Source organism: Bufo gargarizans, chromosome 5 (genome assembly GCF_014858855.1).
Source record: "Bufo gargarizans isolate SCDJY-AF-19 chromosome 5, ASM1485885v1, whole genome shotgun sequence".
Taxonomy (NCBI): Eukaryota; Metazoa; Chordata; class Amphibia; order Anura; family Bufonidae; genus Bufo; species Bufo gargarizans.
In genome coordinates, this window is record NC_058084.1 from 131,333,268 (window position 1) to 131,360,266 (window position 26,999).

A 26,999-nucleotide genomic window follows, 5' to 3' on the forward strand; every position below is an offset into this window, starting at 1 on the left:
TATTAATATTATAATCTTATTCATATATATTATGGTGTCTGAAGCTGCATCTCTATAACAGATCACACACCTATATATGTATTTTTTACACTATAGGCACAGTCATAACCAAGCCTCTCTGACTTAGACTCCATAGCAGGTCTTTCTTGATGGTGACCAGAAACAATCAGGTTGCTATGGATGACATGCTTCACAACCCAATATAAAAAAGGGTTGTGGGTAGTGTGTCCCTTGCAACGAAAAAGTCATAAACATAGCTCAAAGTAGGGTACTATGCCGATAGCAAAAAAGGCAAAAGCCAGACTGTCAACCATCTAGACATGCCATTTCCTATATCAACTAATAAAATAAAAAAATGTATTACAAGGCTCTGAGGAACCACTAAAGTGCTATGCATTATGCCATTTCAATACAGTACAGATTTAGATCTCCAAGTATGAAAAGGTCTATAGAAGGTGAAGGTACACCTAACAAAAAAAAAAACAAGCAATATTGCCCTAGAACAAATACCAAATATTAAAAATAAAACATTAAATGGCAATGTAGTAAATTAAATAATAACCAATCGAATAAGTGTATAAAGACATATGATAATAAAATATACAACATTCTGTGTAAAGTATACAGCCCTATTTTGATTCCTTCAGCAATTTCGTGGCAAGTCTAACAGGATTTTACCAGCTCACTACTCTCTCATTTACTGTCTTTATAAGAGGCTTGGCCAAGCTGGGCTGAATCTTACCGCAAAATTGTGCAGCCACTGGCTGCCGTGGGTGGGAATGGCATGGCCATTGGTGCCCAGCTACATTGTCAGGCTGTAGCCCAACAGCTTTGGAAACAAACTTACTCAAATCGCTGTAATCACTAAAGTGATGAGCTGGGCAGTCATTTCTTGCTGGTTGAGATGGAAGCAAAGAAAAATCTGAATGGGAGCGGCAGAGGATCGGAAGGGCAAGAAATCCCTTATTTTACACAACGTAGAGCCTATTTTATGTAAATGTCTGGCCATTCCCTTTAAGAATATACCCACAAATGAAGGCACTACTGTGTGCAAACTGCCGCAGATATAAAAAGATATCATACAAGCAAGATTCCTAAAGCTAGAGCTACACTGGCAGAAGAACACAAATCCACAGCTCTACTGTGTTTACCGTAATTGGTATAAAAATATCCTGTAAAGAAAAATAACCTCCTGGAGACAATATGGTTTCTATGAGAAAAGTGCACTAAAAAGAACAGAATTTCTTTGGCAATGAATCACTGAAGTTCACTTGAGAAGGGCACGGTACAGCGACATGGAATGCTTGGTTGTCCGTTCTTGTTCCATACAGAATATTAAATCCCTGAGACTAACCCGAGTTATTCTTGGAACAAATATTGATTTGGGTACACCGAAAACTGAAGAACCAGATGTGTGAAATCCCTGAAAAAAAAATAAATGTTAAAATGTTAATTTTAAATAAAAAAATAAAAACACAAAAAACAAGTTCTGAATGTTCTTAAAGATCCTTGAAATAAAGCTTAAGGTACTTTCACACTTGCGTTGCTGGATTCCGGCAATCTGTATGCAAACTGATCGCATTTCTAGATTGATCCAGATCCATCTCACAAATGCATTGCACTACCGGATCCGTCAATCCGGTTTTATACGTCAAAAACGGATCCGGTATTTATTTTCACATTTTTAAAGGTCTGGGCATGCACAGACCGGATCTGTCAATGCGGCAATTTTAATGTCAGATCCGGCACGAATACATTTCAATAGAAATTAATGCCGGATACGGCATTCTGGCAAGTGTTCCGGGATTTTGGACAGAGAGAAAAATGCAGCATTCTGCGGTTTATTTCTCCGTGCAAATACCGTAAAAGGACTAAACTGATGCATCCTGAACGGAATGCTCTAGATTCAGAATGCATTAGGGTAAAACTGATCAGTTTTTTTCCGGTATTGAGCCCCGAGGACGGAACTCAATACCGGAAAACTTTAATGCAAGTGTGAAAGTACCCTAAGTATTGTCATCACTGTTTTATTAGCTCCCCAGTCCGTGTCAGACTGAAGTCCCTTAGGCCTACCAGAGGAAATGATTCTGAGGGCCCTCCATCTGTATAGGATCTTAAAGGCTCTGTTTTATTAGGGGTCCATTATAGTCACAGCTCGGGCCCATCGGATGAATCTCCGGTACTCTGGTGGGCCAGTCCCCAGCCCGGTGTGCACTACAGTAGTTCCTGTGTCTATTATAGTTTTATTTCATTGTTTACTGACATGCTTACAAAATGGTTTCTCAATCGATATGAAAGCGTTTTATACATCAACACAATCCACCCAGTCTTATTCTTAAAAAAAAATCATCTTAATGGGCATGTCCTCTTTTCAACACTATTTTGCAGCTTATATACAGCACTGTGCAAAAGTTTTAGGCAGATGTGGACAATGCTGCAAAGAATACAAAAAAAAAAACTAAGTGTTAAAGGGATTGTCCGCTTAAATAGGTCATCAATTTAAATAAAGCGGACAACCCCTTAATAGTTTTGTGTTAATATTTACATTGACAACAACCTGAAACATACAGCTAATGTCATTAACAACTATCTTCAGCGTAAAGAAGAACAAGGGGGAGTCCTGGAAGTGATGATATGGCCACCACAGAGCCCTGATCTCATCATCAAAAGATCTGTGGTTAGTTCTCCAAGATGTGTGGAAAAACCTCTCTGCAGAGTTCCTTCAAAAACTGTATGTGGCAACCACTAATATTGACTGGATTTAGATTTCTCTTTTGTTCATTCACATTTTATTAAATGATAAAAATAAACTATTAACACCTCTATTTCTGAAACATTTTTACTTTGCAGTTTTCCCACACCTGCATATACAATAATGTATAACATGCAACAGTGGTCTGTAAAGGTGTTGTGTGAGATGATTAAAAATCTCAGACCAGCCCCTGAATGGTCGATGATGAAAAACACTTCCCTTTTTCTCCAGTGTAGTCAGTCCGGTTGACAAACTGCAGTGGTGATATGCTGGTATAAGGCACATACATTTACAGATACTATAATACAGTGGTGACCGGATAGGTGATGTAGTGCCCAACTTTCACACGTATTAATGGCAAGAGCTGAAGACCTTCTAGAAAATTATATGGTGCATTCAAACTGCAGTCCTACCACTGCCATTAGAGGAGTTTCCTTCAGCTGGTAAGAAAGTGCACTGAAGACTATAGAGGTGACCGACATGTAGTACTGCATTAACAGTTTTTTTTTTTACAATTTGAGGAATATTGTTAAAGGGTTTCTCCAGGCTTTTATTATTGACGACCTATCAGGATAGGTCATCAATATCAGACCAGTGGGGGTCCAACACCCAGCTGTATGAGGAGACGGTGCACGTTCCATCTCCAGTCTCTCTTCCTTCTCTGCTGCTGTGCCATAGACTCACACAGCGCACGCCGTCTCCTCTTACAGCTGATCGTCGGGGGTGACGGGTGCCGTACCCCTGACAGTCTGATATTGATGACCTATCCTGAGAATAGGTCATCAATATTCAAAGCCTGGAGAACCCCTTTAATATAAAACATACAGCATTTTACTATTTGTGCTACACCTCTACTGCTAAATATAAATTTAATCTACGTGTTGGAGCTCTAGTGTGTAGAAGGTGTTAACTCTGATTGCTGAGTATTATGTGTAATGTACACATGGGTGGGTACCTATTGAATGGACGTGACGGCAGCATTTCTTGATCATTCTCTGGTAACCCCTTACTCATGCAAGTTTTAGCCTTTACGACACAGTATAATTTTTTTTCTTCATTTCCTCATTCCAAAAACCATGGCTCTATTTTCCTGCCGACATGATTTTCTGCAGCTTGTTTTTTGTGGCAAATTTTTTTTTTTAATACAGCATTCACCATGCAGGTCAAATAACAGTAATTTTATGGATGAGGACATTACAGACATAGCAATACCAATTACCAATTATGTCTACTCTATTAGACATCCTTTCTATTAGACATCATAATGCATTTTAGTAGGAAAAAAGTTTGAGTGCCTATTAAATGTCGAAGATGGAAGATCTGGGGGTTATTTGCTCCTTAGGGGGACGGTGTAACAAAGGGATCCTTCTGTCTTACTGCATAGATATGGTCACCGTTGACTGCGGCATGAGGAAAATCAAGTAACTGGTATTCTCAAAAACAGCACCTCTGTTGTCTATGGGCTGGGCTTCAATACCATGTGAATGTAGCAATGGAGCTGCAGTACCAGACACAGCCTGGGTACAGTTTCTGGAACAAGCATCCATGTTTTTCTAATGTCATACAACCTCTTTAATGGGACTGCCTGAGTAGTTAATACTGATGATCTATCCTCAGGACAGGTCATCAGTATGTAATCGTGGGGGGAAAGACTCCTGGCACACCTGCCGATCAGCTGTTTAATGGCAGCGCTCTGTGGGAACCGCGGCCTTTATCTAGGCCTTGTCAAGTTCATCGATCACATGACCTAGGCACAGCTCAGTCCCTTTCAAGTGAATGGGGCCGAGCTGCAATATCAAGGACAGCCGCTATACAATGTACGGGGCTGTGCTTAGAAAACTGCAAGGGAGCCATGGTGCTCACCAGGGTGCTTCAGCCACTCCAAAGTGCGGATACAACAGCAGGTGCCAGGTATAGGTCCCCGCCCCCCCAATGGGCACATACTGATGATCTATCCTGTGGATAGCTTCTCCGTATCAAACTCTGTGATATATATTGCTGTTACTATAATCAGTATTTTAATTAAAAAATTCGCCGGATTCCTCTGCCCTTCCTTCCATTCTAAATCTCTATAGGAACACACAACAGTCTGGTAAGAAGAGATGTCCTGGCTTTTGTAATTTTTTTAAATTAGGCGGACATAAAAGAGCGTTTTAGTAATTCATGTCTAAGCGATGCTGCAGCAGGAATTTGGAGGAAAAAAAAAAAGTCATGCTTCCCATTGAATATATGAAGATGTCACTTATTTTTAAAATTCAGTTTCTTCATGCTGTAAATCCAGTGCAGTGTACTTAAAATGACTACCAACCACAGGTCATAGAATAAGAAAGCTTCCCGGTCCCTTTAGTCACAAAGCCACAAGGTCGGGTCTTTTATATGACAACCTTGTGTGATCGGAGGGAAATTATAGTAATGCAGCACAGCTGCCAGCGCAGGGTGAAAACCAGGTCAAATCCGCAGGAAGCAGCAGAAAGCCTCAGGCAACATTATAAATGAAACAACCCCCAAGGGAGCTGCAGCAACCAAGGAGTGATGTCCTTCAAACTTTAGAATTATAGAAAGGTGAAAGTATAATCAAATACGTCTGCTCGACATTTCACAGAGCAGATAGTATTTTATCCATCGCAACGCTTCACTGAAAAACTACTTCTCATCTATCGAGAGAACAAAGACCGTCAGAAAGGACTGTAAATTACTAATATTTGCCCATTTTTAATCATCTGCTCTTCCTTTTATAGGGAATGTTTGCCTTTACATACTAGATCAGCATGGCAGATACATTAGAAATTAATAGCAAGTAAGGCTCTGTTCACACTTTAAGGTTCCCATTGCTCTTTGATGGTCGCCACGATGCAGCATGCTGTGCTACTGTATCCAGAACAAAACCCTGACAGTAAATGGAGGGGGCCCAGAGTATAACATATCTGTCAAATGGATCCTAACAGACCAGATCTGTCACCGAGCCTGTCAAAAAGAAAGTCACAATGTCAGAGTCCGCCTCATGTAGGAAACCTGCATCAGCTGTAGGTATTCTAGAAACATCTCTCTTTCTTTGGAATTAAGTTTTACAGGTTACACAGACTTATTCTACATGGACTCATATTGCTGATCCATGTATATACCCTACATTACAATAGAGGACTACATTCACAGCTCTACAAATTGTTGGATGAAATGCAAAGGGAAAGAAAACCGTCCTAGTAGTACCACCTATTGGAAGTAGCTTCCTATGAGTCAATGTTCAACTTTTTAAAGACTTGGAACATGAAAAGAGAAAATAGCCATGCCATATATCACCACTATGTCTCCATACACAGCTGGTCTCCTTAAACTGTAGAGGACTAGGCGATTTTTCGGTTTTGCGTTTTCATTTTTCACTCCCTGCCTTCCCAGAGTCATACAGTTTAATTTTTTCCGTTCACATAGCCTTATGAGGGCTTATTTTTTGCGGAACAAGTAGTACTTTCTAATGGGCACCATTTACGGTTGCATACAATGTAGTGGAAAGTGTGGGGAAGAAAAAAAAAAACTAGATTTTTGTATAACTTACCAGTAAAATCTATTTTTCGCTCTTCCTTGGGGGACACAGGAGACCTTGGGTATAGCTCAACTCCCTAGGAGGCGTGACAGAAGTGAAAACTGTTAAGCCCCTCCTTCAGCAGCTATACCCTCAGCCTGGAGACAGAGACTGCCAGTTGCATGTCCAAGTAGTGAGAAAAAGGCAATGTCCAACAAATGGAACCAACAAGCCAACTACCCAACGGGGTAAACCAAGTCCGGAAACCGTGTAGAAAACAACAATGAATGGGTGGGAGCTGTGTTCCCAAGTAAGAGCGAGAAAGAGATTTTACTGGTAAGTTATACAAAAATCTAATTTTCTCGCCCATTTCCTTTGGGGACACAGGAGTCCTTGGGACGGTCGAGAGCAGTCCAAGAGGGGAGGGACCACAGCTCCAAGGCGAAGCACCCGAAGGCATCAAGGAACCGGCACCTGCAAGACCAGGCGGCCTAAGGCAGCATCCGCCAAAAGTCTGAGTATGCACCCTGTAGAACTTGGTAAGGTGTGCAAGGAAGACCGGTGGCCGCCTTGCACAATGTCTCAGGCCCAGGAGGCACCGACTGCACTGACCCCAAAGACGAAACCCTGCCCTTGGTACGGTAACCGCAACTATAGCCATTCTGATGAAGCGGGGAAAAAGCCACCCTGGAGGCAGTCAAACCTGTGCGCGGACCTCCTGGAACCACAAGAGACTGAGCGTCGACAAGAGCCGGTGACCTCCAAGTAAAACGGCAAGGCCCGAACAACGGCCAATCGGTGAAATGTCCGTTCCCGGGGGTGGGAAGGGGAGGACGATTGCCTCGTTGAGTGAAATGCATATACCACCTTCAGAAGGAAGGAAGGAAGGGACGGGGCGGAGAACAGTCCTGTCCTGGGGAAGGACAGAAGGCTCGGAACAAGAAGGGCCGCCATTCAGACACCCGTTTGAGCGACACGATGGCTACAGAAAACACAACCGTACAGGACACAAAGAGTAGAGAGACCTTCTGTAACAGACTCCAAGGAAAAGCTTGGTGCGCCGAGAGCTCAGCACGTAGTACCAAGGGCGGTACCGGGGGACGGTACAGTGGAACCAAAGAGCCGGACTGGAGAAGGACAGAACCATGGTGAGAGAAAAGACAGAGTGGGGAAACACCCCGCTTCCCACAGAACCCCAGGTAAGAACTCAAAGTCCGAAAAATCGCCTGGGCAAGCCCAATGTGATCAGGCGTGGACCAGTAACACGGGCAGAAGAGTCCGGCAAAACTGGTCCCATCGGCCCCCGAGCAACGTCATCTCATATCCACCCGGAGTGGGGGAGCAGAAGGAAGGAACCGAAAGGGTCCGCCCAGCATCCGACAGATGCCAGGACAAGACAGGCTAAAGTCCTGTCGATGTTGCCACCAGAGGAAGGGGTTCTACCTTCCCGATGCGGAAGAACTAAGGACAATCCTGACCGAAGGTTGGTCCTTCCTAGTTATCGCGAAGGTAAGTTTACAGCAGGACCATCGCCTAGAATGGAAAACGCAATCTGCACCCAAGCGGGAGACAGAACGCGGTAGACCCGGTAAATGGGCGCACAGCTAGTACAGCCAGTGTGAACGAGGGAGACGGTACGAGGCCACAAGGAACACCGGAACCATCCAAGTGAACAACCATGTTCTCCCCAGAGGGGAGGGCAGTGAAGGAACAGCCTCTGAAGCCTGGCCAGGGCAGAAGCCACATCGAGTGATATGCCCTGAGCGGGAGCCAACACAAGCTCCTCCCCTTTTCCGGCCGGTGGAACGCATGCGTCACTTTTGATGCGACGCGCACGCCCAGCTCAGCCAGCCTCAATGAGAGGAGAAGATGTACCTCTCCCCTCACGCCGCAACTTCGCCGGCAGGCAGGGTCACAAGGCAGCTACAGGCATCCCCCCATGGCTCCGAAGAAGGGAAAAAAAGCAGCAGACGCCGGGCTTCTCAGCGGCTCCTAGTGGGGACTTACACCGACAGGTACCTCCACTAGGTTTCTCTTTTAACCCTAGAGGTCCTGCAGCCGAAAAATAGACCTGGAAAGAAATCCTCCTGTCCCTGGACAGGAAAGAACTGAGCAGTGGAAGGCAAGGGACCAATTTAAAGATCTGGGAAGTTCCTGTTTCCTGTCCGGAGGGGGGAGGATCTCTTACAGGTGCTGTCATGGGGCGTAATGGAAATTCGGTATATATCGTTTTTCTTGCGTGTCAATACTGAATTTTTTTTTTTTTTACTTTTAATTAATTTTCTTCATCACCATATTCTGACCCCTATAACTTTTTTGTAGTTATCCATATGGAGCTGTTTGAAGGCCAAAGTGACTTTTCGATCAAACTTTTTTGGGGGTGTGAAATGATGAATTGGCATTTTTCCTCCTTACTCCAGTCACCATATGGGATTAATCTCATTATATTTTAATAGTGTGGATTTTTTTGCATGTGGTGATTCCCATGATGTGCATTTTTTTTTTTTATATTGGTAAAGTATTTTTATTTTGGGGCAAATGGGGTAATTTGAACTTGCGTCATTAGAATGTCCATTGTGTTCATTAACGGCTATATAGCCATTACTGAACATTTCATTTTCTATATAATACAGTGTTGCCAGTATTGGTATATTCGACTAATAGCTGCCGAAGCCTGCTTGAGGTTTCGGGCTATTAGAACAGCGCAACAGGTTCCCCAATCTCATCTGGGGAATGCTGTTACGGGAGCAGGAGCAGGCAGCTCCCACTTCCTGACTGCTCAGATGCTGTGGTCACATTGGCTGATCACATACATGTGCCACAGGTCTCTGCCGTTTGAGACAGCAGAAATCTGGCTGCTATGTCGCTCGCTGCATGTGTGATTGGATGCCATGTTTAAAGACTCGACTTCTGCCATACATATATGGCGGAGGTCACAAAGCAAAACCAAGCTGGAGACCAGAACATGGACGAATGGGAGCCAGTGCGCAGGACCAGGGCGGCATGAAGCAGGTAAGTAGGTGATGCAGATTAAGGGTCATCAGTAAATAGTTATTCCCAGAAAATCACTTTAAAGAAAACCTGTCACCACAAAATGCAGTGCAGTCTGCAGGCAGCATGTTATAGAGCAGCTATCTTTGTATACACAAATAAGGTGGACTTGCACCGCACAATTGTCGAGCCAACTATTGAAAATATATGTTAGTACGAATGTTCATTCCTGATCTCTGCCCGTGTAAATGTGCCACAGATCACCCGATGAACGAGCAAAACGCCTTTTCATTGGGTGAAATGATCTTTCATGTGGACACCACAATCATTTTTTTTTGGGACGAAGACTGTCCTGTGTAAACAGCAACATGCTGACTAGAAACAGTGAATGTATGAGGACAAGCGATTGCAGTAGTCATCACTTTTCCCCAATACAGTGGAGGAGATTGTAAATGCATCTCTTTGCTCCACTAACGGGCAGGCAGTTTTTTGGACCAAACGGTCTCTTCCTGGTAATCACCTGCTTGGTCAGCACACATTACACAGGGAATGCTATCAATCACTGACAACACCTCCCACATAAACAAAGTCAGAAAAGGCAGGAACTGAACTGGATAAATTATATGTTTTACTGAGTCTTTTCCCACAAAACTGCCTTGCAAAAGTATTCATTTTTTTTTTCCTTCTTATTTTGTTACATCACAGCCTTAAATTCAATGTTTTGTTAATTTGAATTTTATGTGATGGATCAGAACACAATACTCTAAGTTGGCGAAGTGAAATGAGAAAAATATATTTAAAAAAACTATTGTTTAGAAATAGAAAACTGAAAATTTGCATGTGCGTATGTATTCACCCCCTTTGTTAGGAAGCCCATAAAAAGCTCTGGTGCAACCAATTACCTTCAGAAGTCACAATTAGTGAAATGATCTCCACCTGTGTGCAAACTAAGTGTCACATGATCTGTGATTACATATACACACACCTTTTTTGAAAGGCCCCAGAGGCAGCAACACCTAAGCAAGATGCCTCCCTAACCAAACACTGCCATGAAGACCAAGGAACTCTCCAAACAAGTAAGGGACAATGTTGTTGAGAAGTACAAGTCAGGGTTAGGTTATAAAAAAAAATATCCAAATCTTTGATGATCCCCAGGAACACCATCAAATCTATCATAACCAAATGGAAAGAACACGGCACAACAGCAAACCTGCCAAGAGAAGGCCACCCACCAAAACTTACGGACCGGGCAAGGAGAGAATTAATCAGAGAGGCAGCACAGAGACCTAAGGTAACCCTGGAGGAGCTGCAGAGTTCCACAGCAGAGACTGGAGTATCTGTACATAGGACGACAATAAGCCGTACGCTACATAGAGTTAGGCTTTATGGCAGAGTGGCCAGAAGAAAGCCATTACTTTCAGCTAAAAACAATTGTGAGTTTGTGAAAAGGCATGTGGGAGACTCCCAAAATGGATGGAGGAAGGTGCTCTGGTCTAATAAGACTAAAATTGAACTTTTCAGCCAAAGAAAATGCTATGCTTGGTGCAAACCCAACACATCACCCAAAGAACACCATCCCCACAGTGAAACATGGTGGTGGCTGCATCATGCTGTGGGGATGTTTTTCAGCAGCCGGGACTGGGAAACTGGTCAGAGTTGAGGCAAAGATGGATGGTGCTAAATACAGGGATATTCTTGAGCAAAACCTGTACCACTCTGTGTGTGATTTGAGGCTAGGACAGAGGTTCATCTTCCAGCAGGACAATGACCCCAAACACATGGCTAAAGCAACACTTGAGCGATTTAAGGAAAAACATGTAAATGTGTTGGAATGGAATGAATGGAATAGAAAATCTGTGGTCAGACTTAATGCTGTTCACAGTTTTGCAAGGAGGAATGGGCAAAAATCCCAGTGGGCTCGTGTCTCAGGAACATGGGTTTGCATGAAGAACAAGAAAGCAGAGTGCTTAGGGAGGCCAGCAGGAATTCGGTCAGTTCCTTAGATTTCTTTAGTAAAACTAATAACAGGTCCTCTTTAACGTAACGGTAAAAGGGTTTTAATGGTGGACATGCCTTTAAAAAAGCATGTCTACAGATTTATTCCTTAAATCTGTGCCTGATCTACCTTTTCTGTTGCCTACTGTCCAGAAAGAGGACTCTTCTAAATGGAAGCCATGTTACTAGTGTTAAGAGAAGCCATAACGCTGTTGTGGATTTGTGGTGTAAGGGATCAAAATGGCAACCATTAGACCTCACATAATTCTCAAAGGATCTGCTGCGGATTCTGTTTTTGTGTCAAGAACTGGGATACATATAGAGATATTCTTCGTATTAAGAGTCTGAAGACCCCCCCCCCCCCATCCCTTGTGAAACCTATTAACAATACCTATTAAGAGCATGTGAAAATCATAATTTCTATGAAAAAATGTTTAAAAAGGCATATATTGTATGTACAATATGTAAAAATGATGCAGGCTCAACAACCCAAGATACAAGTGTAAAGTTCTACAGACTGAAGCAATGCACAGGCTGCCCTCTCTGGAGAGACAGACATCTCCCTCAGATATGGAAATGTTACTTGTCCATTAGTATGTCTCATCATAGTACTGGTTTATTTTAAAGGTTTGGCACACTGAGATCATCACAGATCATAAGAAGGGTCAGCAACCTCTGTCACTCCAGCTATTGGAAGATTACAACTCCAGGAAGTCACTTCTATAGGAGTTTCAAGAACAGTCATTTGGATTTTGTGGCCTACAAGAATGCATACATGTGTTTAGGTAAATCCATTTTGCATCCCTGATGCAATCTCTCATACAATACCACAATGTACAAAATTACAACGTAATCCTATTATCTACTGATACCTCCATTACATTTTGTAAGCTTGTATCCAGGGGTCTTTTTCTTCTTGGTCCAATAGCGGCCAGTGCTGCAAGATTCGCCTCTCTGTATTGTATTTGCTCCAGTTCCAGCTGCTGCATCTGAGAATCAGAAAACATTCAGCAATATTACTCGGAAGGCAACTATAATTTTCTGCTCGGTCTTTATCTGTAAAAATCAGCAGATATTTATCACGACAGGGATGTTTTTTTATGTACTGGATTGTAGCCATTCATTTCAACCTCCTAATAATAACTCCATGCATTCAACAAGTGCTCATCACATGTTGCTTTCACTAAAAGTATGAGTCTGAGGTTGAGAGCATTATGGTGTCTTTCACACATTAAACTTGTTCTTAAAGGCTAAGGTTTTACTCAATTACGTTTAAAAAAAAAATTACAGCCAAACGTTTTGAGACAAAGTTTGGTTTTCAAACAGTTTGCTGCTTCAGTGTTTTTAGATCTTTTTGTCAGATGTTTCCATGATATACTGTCATATAAACATTTTATACGTTTTAGAACTTTTATTAACAAATATATGAAGTTTATGCAAAGACCCAAAATTAAGCATTGTTCCTGGATAGTCGTGTGAATCTGCTCTTACAGTATGTTTTGATGCTATCCTTTATTCATGGCAGCGTTCTTAGGCGAGAGAACCTAATCCCTTGGATGAGAAGCAACCCAACACATGACTGGTCTCTGGATGCTTTACTGTTGGCATGAGGCAGGACTCATGATAGCCCTAACCTTTTCTTCTCTGTATAATCAATTTTGCAGATGCCCCAAAACGTTTGAAGGGGGCTTTACCCCAGTCCTCTGCAGTCCAATCCTTGTACTTCCTGCATTATGTCAGTCTGTCCTTTATGTTTGCAGAAAAGTGGCTTATTTGGTGTCCTTCTTGACCCCAGGCCATCCCCCAAAAGCTTTTGCCTCACTGTGCGTGCAGATGCACTTAAACCTGCCTACTGCCATACTTGAGAAAGCTCTCCCCTGGTAGTGACCTAATCATGCAGCTGAATACTCTTCAGGAGACTATCCTGGCACTTGCTACACTTTCTTGGATGCCCTGATGCCATCTTCACAGCAACTTAAACACTCTCCTTGAAGTTCTTGATGATCTGATAAATGATTTAGGTGCAATCTTACAAGCAGCAATGTCCTTGACTGTAAGGCTGGGTTCACACCTGAGTGTTTCGATAAGCGCTTTTTACAGGCGTTTTTATGGGGCGTATTTTGTAAATGCGCGTAGTACGCGCGTTTGTGTGATTGAACACAGAGGCATCCAATGAATCTATGGGTGGGAACGCGTGACAATACGCTCCAAAGAAGCTCCTGTACTTCTTGGGGCGTAGGGCGTTTTACAGCGCGTTCGTACGCGCTGTAAAACTCTCAGGTGCGAACCATGCCCATAGGGAAACATTGGTTTATGCCTGTTGAGCGTTTTACAGCGCGTAGGAACGCGCTGTATAACGCTCAGGTGTGAACCCAGCCTTAAGGTCTTATGATACAAAGCACTGATAACTGCATGTTTTCTTGGAGGTAACCATGGTTAACAGAAGAAGAAAATGGTTTTAAGCATCACAACCCCTTTTAAAGCAGTCTGCTTTTTTATTTCAATCAGCATGACTGATATCTGCGGCATTGTCCTTGTTAACACTTTCTCCTGAGCTAATGAGAAAAATAACTGAAATCATGTTATAAGGTCATTTTACGGCAGGGCTATAATGCAGTGAAACGGGTTTTATGTGATTAACCACCTCCCGACCGCCTAACGCGCCGATGCATCCGGGAGGTGGTTGATTTGTTCCTCCTGGACGCATCGGCGCGTCATCTCGCGATACCCGAGATTTCCTGTGAACGCGCGCACGCAGGCGCGCGCGCTCACAGGAACAGAAGGTAAGCGAGTGGATCTCCAGCCTGCCAGCGGCGATCGCTCGCTGGCAGGCTGGAGATGTGATTTTTTTTAACCCCTAAAGGTATATTAGACGCTGTTTTGATCACAGCGTCTAATATACCTACTACCTGGTCCTCTGGTGGTCCCTTTTGTTAGGATCGACCACCAGAGGACACAGGTAGGTCAGTGAAGTCGCACCAAACACTACACTCCACTCCCCACCCCCCCCCCCCCGTCACTTATTAACCCCTTATAAACCCCTGATCACCCCATATAAACTCCCTGATCACCCCCCCTGTCAGGCTCCGTTCAGACGTCCGTATGATTTTTACGGATCCACAGATACATGGATCGGATCCGCAAAACACATACGGACGTCTGAATGGAGCCTTAGAGGGGGGTGATCAAGGACAGGCGGGTGATCACCCATATAGATTCCCTGATCACCCCCTGTCATTGATCACCCCCCTGCAAGGCTCCATTCAGACGTCCGTATGATTTTTACGGATCCATGGATAGGATCCGCAAAACACATGCGGACGTCTGAATGGAGCCTTACAGGGGGGTGATCATCCCATATACACTCCCTGATCACCCCCTGTCATTGATCACCCCCCTGTAAGGCTCCATTCAGACGTCCGCATGTGTTTTGCGGATCCGATCCATGTATCTGTGGATCTGTAAAAATCATGCGGACGTCTGAATGGAGCCTTACAGGGGGTGATCAATGACAGGGGGTGATCACCCATATACACTCCCTGATCACCCCCTGTCATTGATCACCCCCCTGTAAGGCTCCATTCAGACGTCCGCATGTGTTTTGAGGATCCGATCCATGTATCCATGGATCCGTAAAAATCATGCGCACGTCTGAATGGAGCCTTACCAGGGGGGTGATCAATGACAGGGGGTGATCACCCATATACACTCCCTGATCTCCCCCTGTCATTGATCACCCCCCTGTAAGGCTCCATTCAGACGTCCGCCTGTGTTTTGCGGATCCGATCCATGTATCCATGGATCCGTAAAAATCATGCGGACATCTGAATGGAGCCTTACAGGGGGTGATCAATGACAGGGGGTGATCACCCATATACACTCCCTGATCACCCCCCTGTAAGGCTCCATTCAGACGTCCGCATGTGTTTTGCGGATCCGATCCATGTATCCGTAAAAATCATGCGGACGTCTGAATAGAGCCTTACCAGGGGGGTGATCAATGACAGGGGGTGATCACCCATATACACTCCCTGATCACCCCCTGTCATTGATCACCCCCCCTGTAAGGCTCCATTCAGACGTCCGCATGTGTTTTGCGGATCCGATCCATGTATCCATGGATCCGTAAAAATCATACGGACGTCTGAATGGAGCCTGACGGGGGGGTGATCAGTGACAGGGGGGTGATCAATGATGGAGGTGATCAGGGAGTCTATATGGGTGATCACCCCCCTGTCATTGATCACCCCCCCTGTAAGGCTCCATTCAGACATTTTTTTGGCTCAAGTTAGCGGAAATATATATTTTTTTGTTTGTTTTTTCTTACTAAGTCTCATATTCCACTAACTTGTGTCAATTTTTAGACATTTATATTCCAGACTTCTTCTCACGCTTTAGGGCCCCTAAAAAGCCAGGGCAGTATAAATACCCCACATGTGACCCCATTTCGGAAAGAAGACACCCCAAGGTATTCCGTGAGGGGCATATTGAGTCCATGAAAGATTGAAATTTTTGTCCTAAGTTAGCGGAAAGTGAGACTTTGTGAGAAAAAAACTAAATAAAAACAATTTCCGCTAACTTATGCAAAAAAAAAAAAATTCTATGAACTCGCCAGGCCCCTCATTGAATACCTTGGGGTGTCTTCTTTCCAAAGTGGGGTCACATGTGGGGTATTTATACTGTCCTGGCTTTTTAGGGGCCCTAAAGCGTGAGAAGAAGTCTGGGATCCAAATGTCTAAAAATGCCCTCCTAAAAGGAATTTGGGCACCTTTGCGCATCTAGGCTGCAAAAAAGTGTCACACATCTGGTATCGTCGTACTCAGGAGAAGTTGGGCAATGTGTTTTGGGGTGTAATTTTACATATACCCGTGCTGGGTGAGAGAAATATCTTGGTCAAATGCCAACTTTGTATAAAAAAATGGGAAAAGTTGTCTTTTGCCAAGATATTTCTCTCATCCAGCATGGGTATATGTAAAATGACACCCCAAAACACATTCCCCAACTTCTCCTGAGTACGGCGATACCAGATGTGTGACACTTTTTTGCAGCCTAGGTGGGCAAAGGGGCACACATTCCAAAGTGCACCTTTCGGATTTTGCAGGCCATTTTTTACACATTTTGATTGCAAGGTACTTCTCACACATTTGGGCCCCTAAATTGCCAGGGCAGTATAACTACGCCACAAGTGACCCCATTTTGGAAAGAAGACACCCCAAGGTATTCCGTGAGGGGCACGGCGAGTTCCTAGAATTTTTTATTTTTTGTCACAAATTAGCGGAAAATGATGATTTTTCATTTTTTTCCTTTTTTCCTTACAAAGTCTCATATTCCACTAACTTGCGACAAAAAATAAAAAATTCTAGGAACTCGCCATGCCCCTCACGGAATACCTTGGGCTGTCTTCTTTCCAAAATGGGGTCACTTGTGGCGTAGTTATACTGCCCTGGCAATTTAGGGGCCCAAATGTGTGAGAAGAACTTTGCAATCAAAATGTGTAAAAAATGGCCTGCGAAATCCGAAAGGTGCACTTTGGAATATGTGCCCCTTTGCCCACCTTGGCTGCAAAAAAGTGTCACACATCTGGTATCGCCGTACTCAGGAGAAGTTGGGGAATGTGTTTTGGGGTGTCATTTTACATATACCCATGCTGGGTGAGAAAAATATCTTGGTCAAATGCCAACTTTGTATAAAAAAAATGGGAAAAGTTGTCTTTTGCCAAGATATTTCTCTCACCCAGCATGGGTATATGTAAAATGACACCCCAAAACACATTCCCCAACTTCTCCTGAGTACAGCGATACCAGATGTGTGACACTTTTTTGATGCCAAGGTGGGCAAAGGGGCACATATTCCAAAGTGCACCTTTCGGATTTCGCAGGCCATTTTTTACACATTTTGATTGCAAAGTACTTCTCACACATATGGGCCCCTAAATTGCCAGGGCAGTATAACTACGCCACAAGTGACCCCATTTTGGAAAGAAGACACCCCAAGGTATTCCATGAGGGGCATGGCGAGTTCCTAGAATTTTTTATTTTTTGTCGCAAGTTAGTGGAATATGAGACTTTGTAAGAAAAAAAATAAAAAATAAAATCATCATCATTTTCCGCTAACTTGTGACAAAAAATAAAAAAGTTCTATGAACTCACTATGCCCATCAGCGAATACCTTAGGGTGTCTACTTTCCGAAATGGGGTCATTTGTGGGGTTTTTCTACTGTTTGGGCATTGTAGAACCTCAGGAATCATGACAGGTGCTCAGAAAATCAGAGCTGTTTCAAAAAGCGGAAATTCACATTTTTGTACCATAGTTTGTAAACGCTATAACTTTTACCCAAACCATTTTTTTTTTTTGCCCAAACATTTTTTTTTCATCAAAGACATGTAGAACATAAACATGCATGCGCGGCCCCTGCTCCCATTAATTTCTATGTGAGCAGACGGAAATAGCCGAGCCAGCCTTTTTTTTTTAACGGCCCCATAGAAATAGAGGGCGGCTGCGCATGCACAGTGCACCCTCTGTTCATTTCCCCGCTCCGTTCTCATTGTGAGGTTTCCAGCGGTGGGACCCACACTTATCAGACAATGGGGGCATATCCTAGCAATATGCCCCTGTTGTCCGAGATGGCAAAACCCCTTTAAGTTAATTTTCATGGCAAGGAATGACTTTGCAGTTCATCTGATCACGCTTCATAACCATCTAGCATTGCAAATTGCCACCAAAGCTAAAGCAGCAAACTTTGTGTCAGTCTCGAAACATTTGGCCACCTATCCACAGAGCCCCCCAAATATCACTAGATAGGGGATCCCAAACCCTTAGTTATGGAAGCAGTTGATTGGAAAGGTGGTCAAACAAAGACCCTGCAACTTAATTATATATGGAACCGAAAGTGACGTAACAATCTCAGCCGCAGTGGGGTCAACTGCAAATGGAGGAAGCATGCTTCAACAGCATGCATGTACACAGGTCTGTATTGTACATGCAATCAAAGCAGTGATGTTCATTTGAGAAGGGTAGGGGCCAGCGCCGACTCACAGCACATCTACAGCAGCAGTGGACACTGTTGCCTGGCTAACATGCATTTATAGAGCGCTGGAATCCAGAGCACAATGCTGTGCATGTCGCAAGCAAAGTGATTAACTGTATGTTGAAGTTGATAGGAAGATAGTGGGGCCTAAGGAGGGTGCTGACCAATTATAAAGTACGGTAGCTGGGTGCCTGCTAACTGTATGATGTGGGGAGAAGGAGTGTTGGGGGGGCCTTAGGAGTGGGGGTAGAGTAATGTATGCATGGGCAGACTGGGAACTTAAAGTGGCTCCATGTTGTAGGTGGGTCAACACAAGTAGGCAGGGACAAGATAGGTACACAAAATACCAGCCCAGCAGAACACCACAGAGCAGTACAAAATACTGCCTCAACAGAAGCAAACACCACAGTGCTGAAAAATACTGCCGCCTTCACTACAGAATTCAACTGCATCACAGTCGTGAGGACGGTGATACAGTTTAGTTCAGGAGGGCGCTTGGGTCATTGGCTAGGTGCATAGGTACCTGATGCTCCTACAGTAATTAATTCTAAGAGCATCAGATCACTATTTACCTTACCGGCAGCTGTGAGGAGGGTTTCGGGCAGCCCTCGGGCATCGGCCCATTGAGAAATTTCCCTGTAGGGTCTATGGCCAGTCTGACCCTGAATGTATGCCAGCTGGGCACTAACTGTATGATGTAGGGGATGTAAGGGGCCTAAGAAGTGGGAGGTACAATAAAAAAAAAGTATGACTGCAGGGTACTGGCCAACTGTAAGCTGAATGGGCCAAGAAATTTAAGATTACACTTACCGGTAATCACTTTTCCATAAGCCCATGACAGCACCCTTGAGAGACCGCCTCCATCCAGGACAGGAAACAGGAACTTTCGTGGAGAGCTCATAAGGAGGAGCATGGCCCCGAGACCACCAGTTAATCGCAAGAACTTGTCCTAGACCACACTCTTCTCTTCTTTTTTTTGTATATATATATTTATATATATATATTTTTTTTTTTCCTATATATATATATTTTTTTTTTTTTATGTGAATATCAGGGTGGGAATAAACCCGGGTGCTGTCATGGGCTTATGGAAAAGTGATTACCGGTAAGTGTAATCTTAAATGTCCCTTTCGCCCATGACAGCACCCTTGAGAGACGATTAGAATAGAAATCCCTTTATTTCTTAGGGTGGGACTACCGCCTGGAGGACTTTCCTACCGAAGGCTAGCTGTTCTCTATTGCCTAGGTCCAATCTGTAGTGACGGAAGAAGGTGCTAGGCGACTGCCATGTGGCTGCTCTACAAATTTGTTCTAGGGTAGCGTCAGCCCTTTCTGCCCAAGTGGTGGAGACTGATCTTGTAGAATGAGCACCAAAGCCCCCCGGGGGCACCTTTCCAGCTGAAGAATAGGCCAAATTAATGGCTCTTACGATCCATCTGGAAAGGGTTTTAGAAGAGGCTGGGAGGCCCTTATTTTTCCCACTAAACTGAATGAAGAGTTTTGAGGTTTTCCTCCACTGACTAGTAACCTCCAGATAATGAGATAGGCATCTTTTTACATCTAAACAGTGCAGTTTTTCCTCTTTTTCATTTCTCGGATCTTGGCACAGGGAAGGAAGGATAATGTCCTGCGTTCTATGAAACATAGAAACCACTTTCGGTAAGAAGGAAGGGTCTGGTTTAATGAGAACCCTATCATCTAAGATGTTAGTGTACGGAGGCGAGGTAGAGAAGGCTGAAATCTCACCAACCCTCCTTGCTGAGGTAATTGCCACAAGAAACGCTGTTTTGAAAGACAAAATCTTTATAGGTAACTGTTTAAGTGGCTCAAAGGGAGGTTCTGTGAGGCTAGTAAGGACCAAGTTGAGGTCCCAGGGGGGAATTGAAGGTCCAGGTATAGGCCTAAGCCTGCTGATGGCTTTAAAGAATCTTCGGACCCACGGGTGGCTAGCGATGGGAGAATCAAAGAACGCACTCAAAGCGGATACCTGTACTCTAAGAGTACTTGGCCTCAAATTTTTTTCATGTCCAGCTTGCAAAAAATCTAAAATCCTACACATAGGTGGGGGATTTAAAGGATTCACTGGATCCTTGGCAAACTTCTGGAAGGTGTTCCAAATCCTGAGATAAATAGAGGAGGTGACATCCTTTCTGCAGGATAGTAAAGTGGAAACTACGCTCTTGGAGAGTCCTCTACTTTCTAGGATTTCCCCCTCAAGAGCCATGCTGTTAGGTGTAGCTGCTTCACACTCGGATGATTGACTGGTCCTTGGGATAGAAGATCTTGCCACTCCGGGAGAATCCAAGGGTCCGTCAAGGATAGCTTCCTCAACCAGGTGAACCAGGTTCTTCTGGGCCAGAAAGGAGCAATTAAGATCACTGTTGTTCTTTCTTGTCTCAGCTTCTGTAAGAATCTTGGAAGAAGCCTTAATGGAGGAAAGGCGTAGAGGAGCTGGTTCGGCCAGGGAAGGGAGAAGGCATCTATCCCTGTTGGTGAATCTCTCGTGCTGAGGGAAAAGAAACGATGACACTTTCTGTTTTCTCTGGTGGCGAACAAGTCCAGATGAGGACGACCCCAAAGTCGAATTATTTGATCGACCACCATTTGGTTCAGACACCATTCCCCCTGGTCTAGTGTATTTCGACTTAAGAAATCTGCCACTTTGTTTTCTGAACCTTTTAGATGTATTGCCATAAGGGACAGCACAGAAGGAATTATAAGGGAAAAGATATCCGTTGTTAACCGCATAAGATTTTCTGATCTGGTTCCTCCTTGTTTGTTCAGATAGGAGACCACTGTGGCGTTGTCTGAAAAAACTTTTATAGACTTTCCCTGTAGTAAAGGAAGAAACTCTTTTAAGGCGAAAAAGACCGCCCTCAGTTCCCTCATGTTTTGGGAGTCTAGACTCTGCTCTCTTTCCCAAACACCTTGTCTTACATGAAGCAGCCCCTGAATAGATGTTTTATGACTGATTGGATCGACTCCATTCTGAATTTTTTGTAAGAGAGGAATTGATTTAAATCCTTTAGATTTATAATAGTTCTGAATGTTCCATCCGGTTTGGGGACCAGAAAAAGGGAGGAGTAAAAACCCTCGCCCTTCTCTGCCTCCGGCACCGGAATTAGAACATTTTTCCGAAGTAGGGATACAATCTCTTGTTGTAAGGCTAGATTTTTCCCCGGGTTTCCTAGAAAATTCGTGATTTTGAATCTGTCCGGTGGGCGGGAGACAAACTCTAGACCAAACCCCTCCTTTATAACGCCTAAAATCCAGGGACTTGAGGAGATTTTCTCCCAGGCGTAGAGGAAGAGAGAAAGTCTGCCCCCCACGGGAGAGAAACCGTCATTGCTGTGATGGTTTAGAGGTTGAGGAGGATTGGGAACTGAAGAGAAACCCCTTGCTTTTCCTATTCTTGTTGTCAGCTCTGAAGTCTTTCCTCTGCCCCCTAAAAAAATCTTTCTTGTTTTTGCGAAAAAAACGTTGTTTTTTCGGGGGTCTGGAGACAGGGAATCCTTTTTTATTGTCCGAGGCTTTATCCAAAAGGTCGTCTAAGACGGATCCAAAAAGATAATCGCCCTGACAAGGAATTGCACAAAGCTTATTTTTAGATCCCGTGTCTCCCGACCAACCTTTTAGCCAAATAGCTCGTCTGGCTGAATTTGAAAGAGCAGCTGACCTAGCATTTAATTTTAAAGCATCGGCTGATGCATCAGAAATAAAGTCTACTGCTTTAAGTAGAGTGGGGAAAACGGTTAACAATTGATCTCTCGGGGTCTTGTTCTGAATGTGAGATTCTAACTCCTCTAGCCATAATTTCAGAGACCTAGCAGTGGATGTGGCGGCAATATTTGGTTTGAATGCTTGGGCTGAGGTCTCCCAAACTTTTTTCAAGTAAACCTCTGCTCGCTTATCCATAGGGTCTTTAAGAGAACCTAAGTCCTCGAACGGAAGGGCCGATTTTTTTGAAATTTTTGCAACAGGTGCATCCAATTTAGGGGGTCTGTCCCAGTTTACTGAGTCTGCCTCGTCAAAGGGATATTTCCTTTTTACATTTTTTGGCACAAAAAACTTTTTATCGGGTCTTTTCCATTCCCTCTGTATTAAAAACTTTATATTCTCGTTAACGGGAAATACTCTAGATTTTTTCTGCCCGAGATCACCAAACATGATATCCTGAACGGATCTTGGGTCTTTGGGTTCGTCTACTTTCATAGTCGCACAAACTGCTTTTAGTAAAGCTTCCGTATCATCGGGGGAAAAAAGTGGCCTGCCCGTGGATTCTTCATCCTGGGACGAGTCTGGGCTATCTAGGATTTCTCCCGTATCGCTTTCCTCTAAAGGATCTGAGTCAGATCTATTAGCCGTGCTTGATCTGGTTCCCAGGGAGGTAGAGGCTACAGCGGGAAAGCTCTTTTTGAAATCTTTCAGGGAATCCGAGACCTCCGTCTTTACCATCTCCCTAATACTCTGTAGAAGGGATGGGGACTCCTCCTCCACTAGTTTCTCAATACAACTTTGGCATAGCTTTTTCAACCAAGAGGGGGCCAGTTTCTTTTTACAGACGGCACACTCCTTCCCTCTGGTCTTTGAAATTGCCTTTCTAGGGCCCTCTTTTGTAGTCTAAATGCAGGAAGAAACAAGAGGGAAAGGAGATTTAGCTTAAAAAATGAAATAAATGGTGGGGAATGATCCCCCTTACCCCACCAGGAGTACCGGTCTGATCTCATGACCCTCCTGTTGATCGGCGCGTAGGGCACTCTCCTCCTCCATACTGCTGTGGGATAGAGAGTGACTCCCCGGATCCAAAGGAAATCTGGCTTCCTGTAAGGCTGGCTGGCTGGCTGGGCTGCTGCTGACCGTGCGCCTGTGGGTCCGATCTCCTCGGTCGGGTCCTGCTGGAAATCCTCTGCGGCCTAAGTAGGAGAAGGCTCTTCCTACTTCCGGAATGCACGCTGCGTGCGTTCCAAAAACCGGAAGTCTCTACCGAGACCCGGATCTCGCTGGCATCGCGAGATTTTAGTTCCCCCTGCGCGCGGCAAAGAAGAAGGCCCCGGCCCGCCTGAGCACTGTCGGGCAGGACCGGCGTGCCGAACGCACCTCTCGGTGAGCCCGGGACTGCAGAGTATCGCCAGCGCAGCGTAAGCCAGACCCCAGCAGCAGACACCAGACTCCGGCCGGCGGCTCCTAGAGGAGACTTATGCCGGAACAGGTAACCCCACTTTAGAACAATTCCTCCGGGGCCCTGCAGCCTAGCTTTTCTTTTCCTCTCTCCACGAACCGTCCTCTGTCTAGGACAGGAAACAGGAACTGGTGGTCTCGGGGCCATGCTCCTCCTTATGAGCTCTCCACGAAAGTTCCTGTTTCCTGTCCTGGATGGAGGCGGTCTCTCAAGGGTGCTGTCATGGGCGAAAGGGAAAGTGGGGGTAACAGTAGCACAGTATGATAGGGTATAAGTTGATCCTGGTGACAGAGCCACTTTAAAGCGGCTCTGTCACCAGGATATCAATCCTATTAAACCAGACATACTGGCTGGTAGGGCTTATGGGTCTGCAAAAAAAAACATTAAAAAAAAATGTATGCAACACAGATGTATTTTGTGGATCCACGTTTTGCGAACTGCAAAAAACATATGGTTGTATAAATGCACCCAAATTATGCTGTAAGCTCCACCCATTAGCCAATTTTATTGTATAAACTACCTGTACGTATTGTAGTCACAGAGGAAACAGAAGTGTCAGGGAATAAGGCATTTCTCCATTAAACTTTTGTCTGTCTAAGGCCTCTTTCACACTTGCGTTGTCCGGATCCGGCGTGTACTCCACTTGCCGGAATTACACGCCGGATCCGGAAAAACGCAAGTGTACTGAAAGCATTTGAAGACGGATCCGTCTTCAAAATGCTTTCAGTGTTACTATGGCACCCAGGACGCTATTAAAGTCCTGGTTGCCATAGTAGTAGTGGGGAGCGGGGGAGCGGCATACTTACCATCCGTGCGGCTCCCGGGGCGCTCCAGAATGACGTCAGAGCGCCCCAGGCGCATGGATGACGTGTACATGCGATCACGTGATCCATGCGCTTGGGGCGCCCTGACGTCACTCTGGAGCGCCCCGGGAGCCGCACGGACGGTAAGTATGCTGCTCCCCGCTCCCCACTGCACTTTACCATGGCTGCCAGGACTTTAGCGTCCCGGCAGCCATGGTAACCATTGAGAAAAAGCTAAACGTCGCATCCGGCAATGCGCCGAAACGACGTTTAGCTTAAGGCCGGATCCGGATCAATGCCTTTCAATGGGCATTCATTCCGGATCCGGCCTTGCGGCAAGTGTTCCGGATTTTTGGCCGGAGCAAAAAGCGCAGCATGCTGCGCTATTTGCTGCGGCCAAAAAACGTTCCGTTCCGGAACTGAAGACATCCTGATGCATCCTGAAGGACGGACTGTCCATTCAGAATGCATTAGGAAAATCCTGATCAGTATTCTTCCAGCATAGAGCCCCGACGACGGAACTCTATGCCGGAAGACTTTAACGCAGGTGTGAAAGAGCCCTAACCCACAAAAAAGTGCAGCCCTTTTTTAGGGTATGGACACAGTGTCAGGTTTCCTTATGCAGTTTTAGAAACCAAAATCAGGATTGGATCATAAAATGAAATAAATATATAAAGAACAGATCCAAGGTCTCCTCTTTTTTTTTTTACTTCTAGTTTTGGCTTCCAAAACAGCATCCGAAGACCTGACTGCGTGGCCGTACCCTTAAAAATATTAAAATAGTCCAATCACCAGGTCCAGCTGGCATACAGCCCTGTGTTCTAAGGGACTTAAGAAACGAAATAGATGGGCCCTCAATTCTAAGTGATAGGGTATTATTAATATCTGTTGTACGCTATGTGGGAAATATATTAAAATAGGTGTCAAAAATTTAGCCTGGAAGCTCTAGACCTGTAAATTTACTCTATAGTGGATAAAATGTTTAAAGGTTTTGTAAGAGATGCTTTTCTAGAGTAATGAAAATTTGTGTAAGACTGTATCGGCATGGGTTTATGCGAGATCGACCTTGTCAAAATAATCTGATCAGCCCTATTGGGCCCGATTCTCTTTTATGACCTTGTAGAGGGATTGCACCATAAATTATTTTTTTTTTTTTGCGGATAACACTAAACTGGTTAAAGTGATTAACGCAAAAGAGGCATGGATGGCTCAGTGGTTAGCAATGGTGCCTTGCAGCGCTGAGGTTCTGGGTTCAAGTCTGACCAAGGACAACATCTGCATGAAGTTAATATGTTCTCCCCAAAGTGTATGTTCACGCCAAAGACATACTGATAGAGACCTTAGATTGTGAGCCCCATTGGGGACAGTGTGATGCTAATGTCTGTAAAGAGCTGTGGATTATAGTAGCGCTATACAAGTGCACAAAATAAATAAAAGAAGAGTATAATGTTACAGGTGGATCTGGATAACTGAGGCTTGGGCAGAGAATAGACATGAGATTTAACATGGATTATTGTAAGGAGGAAAAAGATACATAGTAAATTGAAAAATATTTTTTACATTTTAGGCTACTTTCACACTAGCGTTCGATCGGATCCGTTCTGAACGGATCCGCCCATAATAATGCAGACGGAGGCTCCGTTCAGAACGGATCCGTCTGCATTAAAATGGCAAAAAAAAGCTAAGTGTGAAAATAGCCTCGGACGGATCCGTCCAGACTTTCAATGTAAAGTCAATGGGGGACGGATCCACTTGAAGATTGAGCCATATTGTGGCATCTTCAAACGGATCCGTCCCCATTGACTTACATTGTAAGTCTGGACGGATCCGCACGGCCAGGCGGACACCCGAACGCTGCAAGCAGCGTTCAGCTGTCCGCCTGTCCGTGCGGAGGCGAGCGGAGCGGAGGCTGAACGCCGCCAGACTGATGCAGTCTGAGCGGATCCGCATCCATTCAGACTGCATCAGGGCTGGACGGAGGCGTTCGGGTCTGCTCGTGAGCTCCTTCAAACGGAGCTCACGAGCGGACCAACGAACGCTAGTGTGAAAGCAGCCTTAGTTGACGGTAAAGTTATGGTACTGTACTTTCAACAAACTGCATAAATAAACAGTACAACCAAATATAAAAAACTTTGTAATATAGCTTATCAGACAAAAAGGTCTCTCCCTACATATGACCCAATCTGACCTTTTAGTGCTTAAAAGTGGACATTAACGTTGCGTCTGTGTCCTTTTAATTCCGTTATAATGCGTCTATAGTATTACACAGGGTATAATGTCACATCTATGAATACTAAGTTTCATTAGCAACAGAGTTAATCTAAATGCACCAACTTTGAAAGCAGGAAAGAGAAATCTAGCCAGGGATAGGTTCTCGCTGGGATTTTAGCTGGTTTGGCATCAGCTTGTACATTAATAGCAATAATAAAGTTCTTTGAAACATTCATAAACAACCTGCCGCTGACACCTTGGAGCAAAGTGTAGCAGTGCTCAGCAACAAGAAATTTCATAGTTCAGGAAGCGCAGTTAGGCGAGGAGGGGGGGGGGGGGGAGACTAGAAAGGCTCTTAGTATCTGAGTCATTTGGAACAAAGATCCTCAAAAATTGCATGAAATCAGACTTGTAACTATAGAAACCAATTTCTTCAGCTCCATATCACACGTCTCACACCTCAATTGTCTTTATTATCGTCTACTGTCAGATCCTTAATCAGAAATGTGAACGGGCTTGATGAT

At 44.4% G+C, this 26,999-nt stretch overlaps 1 protein-coding gene across 1 annotated transcript in view; it reads right to left on the reverse strand.

The window, feature by feature from the left end:
* Nucleotides 1-300: 300 nt before the first annotated feature.
* The window catches only part of TAF4B (TATA-box binding protein associated factor 4b), a 103,452-nt gene continuing 76,753 nt past the window's right edge, over nucleotides 301-26,999 (reverse strand). Inside the window, exons 14-15 of the mRNA XM_044295669.1 lie at nucleotides 12,128-12,244; nucleotides 301-1,423 (exon numbers count right to left, since the gene is read on the reverse strand). Of these exons, the coding sequence (XP_044151604.1) occupies nucleotides 1,268-1,423; nucleotides 12,128-12,244 (273 nt within the window). The 3' untranslated portion in view covers nucleotides 301-1,267. The remainder of the gene's footprint in view (nucleotides 1,424-12,127; nucleotides 12,245-26,999) is intronic.